The sequence below is a fragment of the Lygodium microphyllum genome, chromosome 18 (genome assembly GCF_053477565.2).
Source record: "Lygodium microphyllum isolate KBCC chromosome 18, Lygodium_microphyllum_v1.1.10, whole genome shotgun sequence".
NCBI classification, from domain to species: domain Eukaryota; kingdom Viridiplantae; phylum Streptophyta; class Polypodiopsida; order Schizaeales; family Lygodiaceae; genus Lygodium; species Lygodium microphyllum.
In genome coordinates, this window is record NC_141152.1 from 134,431,964 (window position 1) to 134,447,290 (window position 15,327).

The 15,327-nt window shown below is 39.0% G+C and overlaps 1 protein-coding gene across 1 annotated transcript in view; it reads left to right on the forward strand.

The window, feature by feature from the left end:
* The first annotated feature begins 5,314 nt into the window (after window positions 1-5,314).
* The window catches only part of LOC148021406 (tubulin gamma chain), a 51,410-nt gene continuing 41,397 nt past the window's right edge, over window positions 5,315-15,327 (forward strand). The window contains exons 1-4 of the mRNA XM_087699266.1: window positions 5,315-5,665; window positions 7,073-7,273; window positions 7,578-7,689; window positions 7,775-8,175. Coding sequence (XP_087555392.1) covers window positions 5,537-5,665; window positions 7,073-7,273; window positions 7,578-7,689; window positions 7,775-8,175 — 843 coding nt within the window. The 5' untranslated portion in view covers window positions 5,315-5,536. The remainder of the gene's footprint in view (window positions 5,666-7,072; window positions 7,274-7,577; window positions 7,690-7,774; window positions 8,176-15,327) is intronic.

Below are 15,327 nucleotides of genomic sequence, written 5' to 3' on the forward strand. Positions count from 1 at the left end.
TTTTGGTCTGATTGACAGCTCCAAGCTCTACTCTTCATTTGAATTTTCTCAAATGAAGAGTAAAGCCCCTAGTAGCCAAATCTTTTGCTACTCTATGTGTGGAAAGGCAATTTCCATTTGTAGCATTGATCATCGCACTTTGCATCAACATGACAAACATAATTGGAAACTAAACTTGTAAGTTTCTAAGCTCTAATAATTATGCATGTATTTTTTAAATGTTAAGAACTATCATATTATTCTTATTTACTAATATATAGAACGTATTGTTCGTGTAAGCACAACACAATGAAGAGGGAGAAAAAGAAGCAAGACAAGAGAGTCTAAAGGTTACAATGTGGAGCACACTCTATTTAGTTGTAGCTTTTGTAGTTTGTAATGTCTTTAAATATATTTCAAGCCATATTTTGGTTTCAAAGCTTTATGTACACCCTTGCATAATTGGCAATGTGCAACAAGGACTACTATTTGAAATTTCTTGTTCTTATTTTATATTTTGTTCTATCGAGCTATAATTGTAGACAGAAGTGTCTATATTTGCATTTAATTTTGTGCTTAAACTCTTTGATGGAACATGTTCAAAACCACCCTTGTAGTTCAAAAATACACATGAACTTAGAGATGTACTTAAGCTCAAAGATAGACACTCTCATAAGCTTTTTAAAATAAAAAAGTTCATAAAATGTGTTTATGTGGCTATCTATAAAATTATCATTAAAATACACACAAACTTAGACATGCACTTAAGCTCACAGATAGACACGCTCGTAAGCTTTTTGAAATAACAAAGTTCATAAAATGTGTCTATGTGGCTATCTATAAAAAGCTGTGTGATTTATAAAATTATCACTAACTTAAGCTAGGGTAAGGCGAATTCACATGAAGGTGGACGCCTTTTCAACTCTTGTTTTTTCCAAGCAAGAATATTTGCAATAACCACCAGTGAGGCCTTTCATATTTCCCATGGGCAATCCAAAAAAGGTAAGCTTTAAGTTGTCCACCCCAACCTTTCACACTCTTTGTGGACATATTGTCAACCTCTATTGAAAAGTCCCCAATCACAATCTTAGAGAAGAAATCAACATTTAAGTCAATTTTGCCATTGAAGACAAGTAAGGAGCAACATACCAAAACCTTCACTTGCAAAGTCTTCTAGTGAAGTTACATCCCATTACTAAAATTATTGTAAACCTACTAAGAGGGTAGAGGAATTGAGCCTCTTCACTGCTTCAAGATAGACGTGGCTGCTCCAAGTCCCTCTTGGGGGTGGGGGAAAGTGGTTAACTACAATGCATTGCACATATCCCCTCCTCCCTTCTCAATTGCAAATCACATGTTAGTAGAAAGTCTAAATGAATCATCACATGAATATTGCATGCTAACAAAGCACAATGTAGAGAACACAATTTTAATTACAAATAAATGATACATATTAAATAGATCCTATTGAGTTTAAAAATTGCATTGCAAATAATTCAATGATTGACAAACAAAAATTTGAAATAAAAATATGTTGTGACCAACATCACTCGTGTTGTAACCATCATTACATATATATCCAATTCACTCTTTTTTAATAGTGCATCAATCGAGGTCTTCATCATCATGACAATCCTCGTTCAGTTCATCTTGTATGCATTTGAGATCCCTATTGAGGAACTCCTTGTACATGGACTTTGCTACATTGTCTCTTCTCTCTGACTTCTGCAGTCATAGTTTGATTTCGAACAACTTAGTCCATAGGAGCATCTTCTTAGCTTGCCCTCTTCGTACTATGTCACCCACCTCTTGCATTGTCATAGCATGCACTTCATTCAAGGTCAACATAGTTTACATTCAAGTCTCTCTATCTATGCAAGAGTTGTGAAAATCTAATGGTGCTTCTTGTACCCAAGTGGTTATGAATGAATCTCCATGCACCATACACGTATTATGTAGCATCAAATATGTGTCAACCATTTGAAGGGCATTCCTAAGATCCATATCACACCTTTTGAGTAGAATTCTAAACTTGCACTTCAACAAACCAAATAACCTCTCCATTGGCATATGAGAACTAGACTATGTGAAGTTCCAATGATTTTTTAGTCTATTCAATCCATCCTTAGAGCCCTTGTAAGGAGGTGACATGTAGTGTTTGGTAGGGTATGCACAATCACCAAGCCGACAATATCCCCCGAATCCACATGACATGGATGTTTGCCCAAGTTTTCTCTGAGATAACAAAATTGAGTCAAAGCAAATTGGAATGAAATCCCTTTTGATTAAAGTAGTTAGCATGGAAATTTGTCAAGGCAATGATAGGGATGTGTGTGCCATCCACTACCCCCACTACAAGAGGTTTCCCATGGACTGCATTAAAATCTTAAGCGATCCTTGCCATTGCTCACTCATCTGGCCATTTTATGTACAAGTCACGTGAACCAATCTTCTTTATTGTCATGCAAATCTCATTCACTATTGTATAAGCCGTGCTTGTAGCACATCCATACATGTCACCAATCATCTCCAAACTAGCACATGTTGCTAATCTATGCAATGCAATGCACATGCATTTCTCTAGTGGCATTGATGATTGAAAATACATACTTTTGTGAGTCATTATTGTAGGCACTTTCATGCATATGAATTGAAATATCCCTTCATTAACTCACATGCGAGCTTAAATAAATAGTTTGAGAATGAGCCAAAAAGACATCTCTCCATGAAATTTTGAGGTCAACAAGCCTGTGACTCATGCTATTGACTCAAATGTAAATAGCCATATAGTTGTACAACTATTTGTGACTAAAGCTAGTGCAAGACATATGTTGATTACATGTCTTCCTACATGTCACTTCCTTGTACATCCTATTTCATAGGCTTTGAGAACGACTCCAATAAGAATCCAATCAATAGTATACAAATGGATGCACAAACCAAGGCCACATCTCCAATAAGAGTCATTGTGATTGTCGAACCTCCTAAACAAGAGTTCTACAAGGTTCATTTTAATGTAAGACGATCTCATTACTTGAAATGTAGCCACATTATATAAAATGAAGCACACAACCGACAATGAAGCTATGGTGTATAAAAACCCACATTATAGATGGAGTCTTCAACCCCAAAATACATGAATTCAAGCAAATCCACATTAGATGAACTCCATTAAACAACATTGCATAAGACTGTGGTGCAAAAAAGAGAAAGTATTAACTATGTTTCTAAGAGAATTGTACATAAGCATGAGAACGTGAACATGGTCCAACTACTATAAATGACAAATGAGGGAAGGTGCAATGTAACAAGATGTTCATTGTTATTTTGCTTCATCTAAGAAGTGGACCAAAGCAAAGCCTAAAGTCTTCAAATTTGCCAACTTCTTCTCCTCATTTGCCTCCCTTTGTGCACAAGTAGCTTCCCTTTGATCATCCATAGCCTCTCTCCTTTCAACAACATGTGGAAGATGGGTCAAGACTCCACACCTTGTTTCAATTTCTTGTGCAATAAAGCTTTCCAGCAAAGCATCATGCTTGTTAGCATGCAATTGACTTCTAGCAGTATTGGATGATGAATAGTTGCCTTGTGGCATATTTGATCCAATTTATGCTGCTTGCTCATTCCATAAGTACTAGGGTTTGTCTTGTTGCAGATGCATGACTGTACACATGTGCATGCACTTGATCATGCATAGTCATCAACTACATTTATTGTACCATTTGTAGGAGTGTTGAAATCATTGCCAAAAATAGAGTTATGTAGTCTATTAGCTTTGTGGGCATCATAGACACATCCCCACTTCTTGTGACAAAGCTTCACTATCCTTGTAAAAATCCGGGAATGTGGAGGCCAACCTGTTTGTGACCTTGAACCACAAGTTAGTGCTCTGTTTTGTGACTTGTTGAATTCATCATTCAATGCTCCATGCTCATGGCAAAGACTAACAACCCAATAATCCTTACATCGTTGTTTCTTTCTAGTCTCTTCCATAGTTTCTTGCTCTGTTTCTTAGTCCTATGATTTCTTCTTATCCTTCAAATTTTTTTTGGGCAAGTGTAGGTGGTTATGAGTTGCTATCCTCTACTTTTTTGTACCTCTCTTGGATCCTTTCTTAGGTGTAAGTATTACAAGATTTAGCTTGCTTTGTGCAATCTACACTCTACCCTTGCTTGGCATGAGAGGAATCTAATTGCAAGTCAATTGGCATGTGAATGGTCGAAGATTCGATGGTGAGTGTGCTTGTAGGAATAGGGGCTCCTTGAACTCCATAAAATATATATGTCACTCCAGGATAAACATTATTAAAATGTCGAGGTTGATAGGGGTAGATTGACTATAAAATTGTGGAGAAAACTATGAGCATGGGAATTGTGTCATTTGAAGGTCAATTGACTCATCTTCCCTATGAGAGTTAGTCTAGACAAGCGTTGCATGTCCACAATGTTACCTCTTGCCTATGCAAAGAACACAATCGTCAAAGAAATGAGCTAAGGGAAAGAACATGTTAGTGACACGAGAGCAACATTTACTCTTATTTGGATTACGATTAGATTTGAATATCTAATTACTATTGATTGATTTACTCATATATTCCAATCAAAGATAGCATCTAACATAACTAACAATGAGTACTTTGCAATATCCAATAATTATTTGTAATGGCAGCATTGATTTTCTACTAGTACAACGAATAGAGATGCAAAATTTCTCTTCTTACAACTAGTACTACTCTCACGAGGAAAGAGAGGCTGCCATGCAACAAGGTTGCAAAGAATTAGGGCATTAGACACTATAGTAGCCAATCTAAATGAACTATGTATACTATTATGAATACACATGCAGGCTATTACTCCACAGGGTATTCAAAATCATATAATGAAAATGGACTATGCAAACAATAGTATTGAAGAAGCAAATGTTTTTGTTTTTGTAGCCAATATTGCTCTCGTTAGGAAAGAGAGATTGACATGCAACTAGATTACAAAAGAAACATGGCATCAAACAACATAGTACTCAATTTCTAACAATGCAAGATTACAGAGAAGCAAGGCATCATATACAACGAGATTGAATAGTCAGTAGCACTTATGATGCAAGAGAGTTTGATATGGAGCAATATTATTTCTCATAGTGTGATTCAACAAGATTGAGGAGAGGAAGATAAAAACACATTTATGGTTGTTGTTAAAAACACATTTATGGTATGGAAGTTAGAAGGTGATGTGAGGCTTGCTCATTCGAGGATGGAGGGCCCTTTTAACCTTCCCAAAATCCTTAACCACTTGCTAGGCTATATTGGATTGTAGTGGTTGCGGGGGTGAGTTTACAAAACAAAAGAAATTGGCGCGAGGCCGCCTCCCGACTCCCGGGCAGAGCATTCTTTCCTCACACACACACACACACACACACACACACAAAATCATGAATTTCTTCTTCAGGCAGCGGAAATGATCAATCGGCCGATCTAGATACAGTTCGCACAGAGCTTGGCCTGTTTCCGATCTGCTGCCTGCTGCCGTCGCCACCGGCTTCTCTCTCGCAAAGCAAAAACACAATGCCTCGAGAGATCATCACCCTGCAGGTGGGGCAATGCGGAAACCAAATCGGCATGGAGTTCTGGAAGCAGCTCTGCCTCGAGCATGGCATCAGTAAAGAAGGCATGCTAGAAGATTTTGCAACCCAGGTCTTGCTCTCGCTCCACATTTCGATCGTATGCTATCACAAGAGCTTTGGACATTTTTCCTAATATGGGAGGAGGGTCTCTTTCCCCTCGTTCTTCCCTACACATCACGACCTTCTGTTCAAGAGGCACCGCATGCATAGCTAGGTGCGGTCGGGGGCAGGGGCCTGCACCCCGGGCTCACAGCCCGATGCCAATCCCCCAACTACACCTAGGTAGGTATGCCAGTCCCTCCATTGCAGAAGCTGACGATGCTGTCGTAATTCATAAGGTGGGGATTACAGCGGGAATTTGTCCGAAACTTCTCGTGGACAAATTGCCATTCTACGAGATATGTACAGACTGTGAGGAACTCTAGAGAGTCAGAAATTTAGAGAGGGTGGAGGGAAGTACACCCCCAGCTGGACGCTTTGTGGAGAACGCCTTTCGTACAAATAACCTGTGAAGAAAGGTACACTTCATGCTTGTGGCTTGTGGCTCCGTATTGAGAACTCTCCATGGCACATCGACTTTTAGGAGAGCTGATGTGGGGACACAATAGGTGAGGTATTAAAGATGGGCTTAGGTCTCTCTCAGTGCCGAAGGCATGCAGGCATCAATTTCAAAGTGGTGCGCGCTATAATTGCTCAGGAGAATAACAAAACAGCACAATGTCATCAGCATATAGTAAGACTGGGATCAAGGCTCCTGTAAGCGGTGCTCTTGGCCTGCCAATCCTGTCCACGAAATCAGTAAATCTCATGAATTTATACTTGAAAGAGTTGCGAGAGAGGGGGCAGACCTGCCTCACATTAATTGAAAGAGGGGAGGAAGGGAAAGATGGAGAATTGTGTTACCGTCTATGAGAGGCCAAATTTGCTTATGAGACAAAAACGGATACCTCTAAAACTCAGGGAACTATCACGCTTCCCAAGTAGAGGAATGAAAACGTAACTGCTAATAAACATCTAGGTAGGAAACAACGAATAGCTATACTAATATCCTAATATTCAAAAGGTGAAAACTGACCCGAGACCAAATATCACATACATGTATGTGAATGGGGTGCAGAGAGTGAGATGGAGGGAGGGATAATAAGTCAAGTCCAACCTGAACTTCACAGGAAGAGGTTCTTCTAGGGTTTGTAATTACTACACGGTTTAAAACTAGACAGGTTTCCTTCTCATAAATGTTTCTATGGTGATTATGTTGTTTGGTCTGCTGCAGCCTGTACTTCTCTCTTGTGTGCTCATGCCGTCTACAACTTCACACACACACACAATAAGATGTTGAAAATGTCAGTTGACAGCACGATGTTCTGATAGATATGTTTCTGTTTTTTGCAATTCGATTTGTGTGGTCTATAATTCAAGCCTTCATCAAACATACTGCCCACACTTCTCTTATATACATCCATATGGTATGCTACAGGGTGGTGACAGAAAGGATGTGTTCTTTTATCAAGCAGACGATGAACATTACATACCCAGAGCCTTGTTGCTAGATTTGGAGCCCAGGGTCATCAATGGAATACAAAACAGTGAGTATAGGAACTTATACAACCATGAAAATGTGTTTGTTGCTGATCACGGAGGTGGCGCAGGAAATAATTGGGCTAGTGGATACCATCAGGTAACATCTTATGACTATTGATCTTGTAGTAATTCACATGAAGGGTGAAATATGATTTTGTGCGTGGATACGACTTGAAAGAAAGAGCAATGTTTCAGCAAATTAATGCAAGTCAAGGCAGGCTATAATCAGGTTTTATCTCCTGTCAAATGAGCTAAGCTGTGTGTGCATGAGATGGCCATAAGAATCAATGGACACTGAAAAGTTTGGGGCTTAAGCCATTGCTTTCCGAGTACTAAGAAGACATCTATGCGAGCTTGACTTCCTTTTTTGTTTCTCTACTCAAAATATTGGGTTTCAACAGGGGGAGCAGGTTGAAGAGGATATAATGGACATGATTGACAGAGAAGCTGATGGGAGTGATAGCCTTGAAGGTTTTGTGCTTTGCCACTCTATAGCTGGGGGAACAGGCTCTGGTATGTTCTGATTGCCTCAATCAATAGCTGATTGGTCAGCCAATGTTCTTGTTCAGGAGTATCACGTATCCTTTTATGCTGGCAGGAATGGGGTCTTATCTATTGGAAGCTTTGAATGACCGTTACAGCAAAAAGCTTGTGCAGACGTACAGTGTTTTTCCAAATCAGATGGAGACAAGTGATGTGGTGGTTCAACCGTACAATTCTTTGCTGACTTTGAAGCGACTGACATTGAATGCGGATTGTGTGGTGGTTTTGGACAATACTGCATTGAACAGGATCGCTGTAGATCGCCTACACATTCCTAATCCTACCTTTGCTCAAACAAACTCCTTGGTTTCAACTGTCATGTCAGCAAGCACAACCACTCTCCGATATCCAGGATATATGAACAATGATCTAGTTGGACTTGTTGCTTCACTCATACCCACTCCTCGCTGCCATTTTCTGATGACGGGATATACACCACTTACAGTGGAGCGGCAGGTTAGTTAATGTTGACCGTCATGTGAGAGTTGTACTTAGTAATCATGATATATTTAGTGACTATTGAGTTTTTCTGGTTGAGGATTATAATTGGGTGTGCTGGATAAATAATTTGGTGTAGTAGATCAGTATTCATCCAAATGTGTGCACTTGCTCAATGTCATGAGGAGCACATCATATGATTGGCAATAACTTCTTGAATGACCTCTCCAGTAAGAAAACCACGTATTCCACACATGCTCTCTGCTTAACATTTACTTGTTCTTCATTGTAGTTAGTTTAATTCTCAAGCCGAGGCTTACATGTGGAGTGCATTATGGCATCATTGAGGAAGGCATATTTCAAAAGGTGCTCTCTACTATGCCAACTGACAATATTACATTGATTGATCATTCACCTATTTAAAAAACAATCACTACTAACTTTGGTTGTCAAACCATAATAAGTGTGATTAATACTATTGGTTATCATTGGGTCAGCCTATACAAGCATATGTGAAGATGCTTGCAAGGAAAACCTTTCTATACATTGCATGGACTTTCATTTGCATCCCTATCAGTAGTCATAAGATGATATCAAGACCCTTTGGGGATCCTTAATTGGATCCCAAGTCAAATTGCAGTAGTTTATGGATTTGAGGACTTTGCATTTTGTAGACTTTGTGTTGTTGTCCGAGCGTATAGGCACAACGCGCAAGAACGAGCATAATATTGAGTAAGTTAAGTATCAAAGAGTATGACATGACTTTATTGTTAGGAGATTAGTCAGATCAAGTGTGAGTTTGTGCTACAGAGGCTGCGGCTTTTTTGTAGTATTTTTTCTGGCATTTTCTGGTGCCCTTTTTAGGGTTGGGGAGCATTTAATGTTGGCCGACCAGCATTAAATGCTGGCCGATTGCATTTATTTCTCCCCCATTTTATTCCTATATATTGCTAGGTCCCCTCCTCTACGCACTTCAGCCATCATTTGTGGATTCTTCTGAGAAGAGAGGAGTCGGTGCCAGGGTGCCCACACTGCCAGTGACTCATTGTTGTATGCTGCTGTCTTGTGTTCGATATGGATTCTGTTTCTCAAGCATACATCTGAGTTCTCATGTGTATTTGTGTTTATTCATTCATTCTTTCTCTTGTCTTGTGTTTTAGCAGTTTATTTCAGCATGTTGTTTATGCTTCCATTGCTGCACCACTTCTGACATGGTATTATTTCAGGATTTGTGTTTCTGCTGTGTTTTCTTGTTGATTTCAGGACTGTTTTCCCTCTTGCTGATTAGGCAGTTGTTGCTTCTATTAGGCGACCAGTTTTGCCTGCGTTTTTTGTTGACATCAGCATTTGTACAACCTGCGCATCCATTTCAGCCTGTGTTTTGGTGTTTTTGTATCTCCTCTTGGCTGGGTGCTTACATTATCAAGCTGTTTTTGCTGTTTTTGACAGATTTCTTGACTTTTTACAGCAGTTTTGACTGATTCGGATGATGCCCGTGCTTCTTCGGCTTTACTTTGGTGTATTTCCAAAGAAGTCCTACCGGCAGTCACCTCTTGTACGACAGCTTAGGACATATGGTCGAAGTTACAGATGATGTACGAGGCTCCTTCCACCATGAGGGCCGTTACTCTCTATGGCCAGCTCCAGCAAAACTGAAGTTTGAATCCAAAGATATGATTCAATCCTTTCTACTTTGTGTTACCCAACTCCAGGACCAGCTTTGCACTATGTAGTCTGCCCTATTAGAGGCATATCTCGTTGGTACAGTACTCTACAAGCTTCCTTGGGAGTTTGATGGAGTGGCGAATGCTTTACGGGCGCAGATATCTACGACTCCTGTCAGTTTTCTTCACATGTCCTCCATGCTACTTGAGTAATGAGGCTACTTTGTGACTACAGGGGAGGCTTCTGTCACATTATGGAGGTTCAGGTAAGGCTCTTGCAGCTTTAGAGAGGGGTTCAAAGATGAAGAAGTCGAAGCCCCAAGGTTACTACTGTGGCAAGAAATGTCATTTAAGGAAGGATTGTAAAGAGTTAGCGGCATCTAGGAAGAAAAAGGAGCAGAAGACGAAGCGGGATGCAGACTCCTCTGACGAGTCATCATTTGCCTCAAATTCTGATTCCGATTCTCTAGCCAAGGCGAAGTCCAAGGCGCGGAAGGGATCATTTTTTTTAGATCGTGGAAAGGGCTTAGTGGCCCCTTTCTCAGCTGCTTTCTAGTGGTGGTGATGAGGACATCCCTCCCGACTCTCCAATGCGAGAGGGAGTGTGCGAGGGTTGTGAGATGGGGCAGCCGTGCCTCATCTATATGTCTATATAGATGCACAGGATTCAAAGAGGGACATCCTTGACGCATTGACCGAAGTCTGGCAGGTATAAATCCTGGAGCTAAGATTGACATCCAGGTTCTTGATGGGCTGGTTACTTGACAGAGAGTGGGAGGCTTTTGTCTAGAGTCCACATGAGGAGACACTTTGTCGGTTTTGGCCGAAGGTGGGGATTCCATGGTCACATTTTTAGAGACATGTTTGGCAGATTGGTCTTGTATGCCCTGCATGACATAGGTGACATAACAGAGAGCTGCTATGATTCTTCTCTATTTTCCGGTGGTGTTGTTATGATTGACATTGACGTCAGATACTCTCCGAGGCATCTTGGTGGTAGGTTGGCCACTCACTACTTGGATATCCATGGTTCTTTTGGTGGTTCTATGTTGTATAGTTTATGATTTCCTATTATTGTACTATTGTATTGTATCAGATCACCCCTGATCTGAGAGAGAGTGCTAGCAGATTAGTTAACTCAGGTGTGAATCTGTGCTGCAGAGGCTGTGGCTTTTTTGAAGTGGTATTTTTTGGTGTTCTTTTTAGGGTTGGGGAGCATTTAATGCTGGTCGATTGCATTTATTGCTCCCCCCATTTTATGCCTATGTATTGCTAGGGCTCCTTCTCTACGCACTTCAGCCGTCATTTGTGGATTTTTCTGAGGAGAGAGGAGTCGGTGCCAGGATGCCCACACAGCCAGTGATTCACTGTTGTATGTTGTTGTCTCGTGTTTGATATGGATTCCATTTCTCGGGCATGCATTTGAGCTCTCATCTGTTTTTGTGTCTATTCATTCATTCTTTCTCTTGTCTTGTGTTTTAGCAGTTTATTTTAGCATGTTGTTTATGCTTCCATTGCTGCACTATTTCTGACATTTATATACTAGATAAGTCATGAAGTAACTAGGCCAAAAACCACTAGATGAAGTTGTTTTGAAAAAAAAAAGACGTTTTTGAAAAAATATGCCAAAATACATGACGTTTTTGACTCCAGGAGAGGAAGAGAAAGCATTAAAAAATGATCCCTATGCCACTATTCAACAGGTAAGCAATCAAAATGAATATTTAATAAAGCTCAATTGGCTCTTGACAAATAGCCAAATGAATCAATGGACTGGATACTCCCTCTTATGCTTATAAATACACCTCCTCTCCTTCACAAAAAAAGCAAGAAGGAAGACCTCCCGATGATGGAAAAATTTCTCTTTTCCTCTTATCCATTGAAGCTTTGAGCCTTGAAAGAGGAAAATACCACCTCCCTCTCATTCTATCTCATTTTCATTTTCTCTATTCCTTGCTACGCCTTTGTTCTATACGACCATATTGCTAAGCGAAGCATTGGCGAAATTTTTTTGGACGACCACAAATTCTCCTTGAACTACTATGTCAATTTCGCCTAACATCCGATGGCTTTGCGAGGTCGTAGAAATTCAAAAGGCACATTTGAAGTAAGGGAAACAAGGAATGCGGCCGATGGAGAAAATGACACGGTAGAAATTGGCGAGACCCTTGTCACAACAAATCTAAGAGATGTAACATATTATCGGTTTGGGAAAAATTAATATTTTATAAGCTTATCGCTTTATTTAGCTTTAAATGATTATAAACACATTCTAATGAAAATACATATGAACTGTCGCGTAAGATAATAACCTAATATTTAGTAAAAAGACTCTTTCACTTGGAAAAGGATTATATGTCTACCATTAAGATAATATTTTAATTATGGTTTATTTCATGATATTTATTGTTATTTATTTAAAGACGCATGTGATCATAATAGCAAAAAAATGGTAGACGTTGTTAGGGAAGGGAATATTTTATAATTTTCTCTTGAAAGTGACTATCTCTATTTCATTTTGCTAATGATAAATAGACGCATATGGATTTTATAATAATTTATGGAAAATCATTTAGATAATACCATGAAATACTCAATGCATTAAATCAACGAAAAATTGTATAGGAAAATATATACTAGACGTGCATAAATTAGGTGCGTGGAAATATTATTCAATGTTTAAAAGATGAAATAAAAATTGCACTCATGATTTTTGCATTGCATGGAATAAAAATTTCAGGAAAACAATCAGCATTGCACTTAGGACATAGCTAAAAGAAAATCGATCTTTCTAGATAACGTTAAAAGTTCGGCAAATGGTTAGATATCATCGATTAAACCATAGAATATAAGTAGAATAAAATTAAAAATATTTTATTGCTGAAAATACACGTAATGTTAATATTAATGATTATATTAGCGAGAGTGTCAATATCATGAGTTGATCCATGTATGAATCAGCGAGAAAACCTAACTTAAAATATCGAGAATGTGGAAGCAAAAACAATTATGAAATACTCGACAACCTTGAAACTTTTAGTATTAAAAAAAAAATAAAATCGAAAGTTTGTAGGACTTGTTGAACATTGATAAGAATTTTTCGATACAAATTTTAAAGTCTAAACAGACTTGGGAAAGCATTTGAAATCTTGCTAAGCGTGGGTTAGGGCAAAGCAACGCATGAATTAGTTGCTATAGGTATAAATGCCTATATTATCTTTTAGGGCGGAAATATCAAATTTTTCATAAGGATAAAATAGATTTTTTATAATTAATCAAATTCGCGAAATAACTTGCAGATCTTGAAGAAGAGTTGCAAGTAGGAAGCCAAACCCTAAGAATAAGGTGGGACCTTAAAAGAGAAACCCTAGATTTGGGTGGGGTTGCTTCCTATGCTAAAACCACTTGCTGTTGTTTCTTTTTGATTTGTGCACGCATTGATGGTTGCATAGGAAAGATTGATTGTGCTTGCAGCAGTTAGATCTGATTGTAAATATATAATTAGGATAATAAGAGAAAAGATCACGTTATGTCTTCCCCACGGCTAGACGTGGAACTTTGCTCCTAGGGGGATTGTTTTGTACTGCTGTGAGGAGCTTTGGACCGGCTTGATGGCGAGAGGTCGCTCGGTGAGGAATCCGTTAGGCAAGAGGAGGTGGGAGTGCGAGGGGCTTTGGCCATAAATCTCTCGATCACTCCCAAGAACTGCCTGATCCTCGCATGAAGCAAGATGGGATTTTGGAGTCCTTGGTACTAGTGAAGGGACGAAAATCTTGGAAGGTTTTTTTTTCCCCCTTTTGCGCAGATAGAAGGGATTTTTTGGTGAACGGAGGTTTACCTTTTGCGTAGGTAGAAGGGAAAAATCATTGTAAGTAACTTTGCGAAATAATAAATAAATATGTTTTGCCAAAAGACTGTCTTCTTTGTCTTTGTGTTGTGTCATAAAATTACGTGAAGGAATTTGTGATAACGGGTTAATTAACGAAGCTACTTTTATATGCCATAACGTAATGTGATAGGTAATTAGAAAACTAAAGAAAACCATTTGTGGATAGCAGGTGGGTGAGATCCCTGACGGATCCATCCTATGGATGGGTTGTTCTGGTAAGTTGGGAGCTTCTCTTAAGAGATTGAACGAAATGTTAATTAGGAAAAATTAGGCAGAGTTGAGTGTTGATTTACTCAAGTCTTAAAACCTTGATCAGAAATTATCTTAGGGAAAAGGTGCGGCGGCTGCGCCAGAACTCTATTAGGGTTTCTTGAATCCTAACTTGTTATTGGAAAAAAACGTTGCACTCCATGAATCAAGGGTAACTACGATCTCTCTAGTCGGATGAGAAGCCCTTGTGGGACACCTCCAATGGAGCTAGTTAATGTATCGAGATCTCAGTTGTCAAATTAGGACCTTGAGCTGTAGGTTGATTCTCGTGGGGATGGCCGATACCTTTCGTTACGGGGTGGACTCTGGGAAACCTAGACGATAGACCTTGTGCATTCTCATGAGTGCAGAGCGAAGCCGTTTAGGATAGTTTCTCGATGAACCACTAAAACGTGCTACTAGGGAATTGTTAGGCAGGCGTGTGACAACAACTTTCTAGCGTGTTTGAGATAAGTACTATCACGAGGACATGAAATTTTGATGCTTTGCTTAACATTTTAATATGAGGTGCATACGTGATGTGCAAGGTAGTTATTTCACAATGATGGTGCAAGGACCTTGATAAGTCAGTGCGTGTTAAAGGCAAAAGTTGTAACAAGTTATATTAGTTAGGTACTAGGTGGTGCATGGTGATAGAGTTTAGCTTAAAATATTTTATTAACCATTAATATTAGTGTTGGTGATAGTAGGAACTAGGCATTAATTAATAAATTAATACTAGTTCAAGGGCTAATAAATGCTCAAGAATGTTGGGCTACAAATTAGAGTAGCCAATTTAATTGTTGATTGGTAAATTATTTTTTTGAGTAAGAATTAATAACTAAATTGAATTGTGGGCCTCAATATTAGTCAATGTTATTTGGTAACCCATGATAATGGTAGATACATTCAAGGAAAAGTTGGGTGGTGCCTTCGCCAACGATTGTCTTGTAGGTGAAAATAAAGTGTGTAATCTTGGTAAATCTGTCAATCACCATAGCAATGGAATTGAATCTCTTTAAAGAAGGTAGATCAGTGATGCTCATTTACACAGATGACCAAGGGTGATTAGGGAAAGGCAAAGGGTACAATAATCCATGAGTTCATGCATCTATTATATGTGTGTTCAAATTATTTAACTAATTTTCACATTTGAGGCCACCGAAAGTCTTGAGAGATGAGCTCTATTGTTTTATTGACTCCAAAATGTCCCGTAGTTAGAAGGTCATGCCTTGTTTGAAGTGTGTAACCAAAGTGATCCAGGTGGTATATATGATAGTCCTTGATAATAGAGGAAATCTTTGACTTCTTGGAAGTCTCCAACATTTGTACATTGTTCTTGTTGTGGGCAAAGTGATTCTTGAAAAG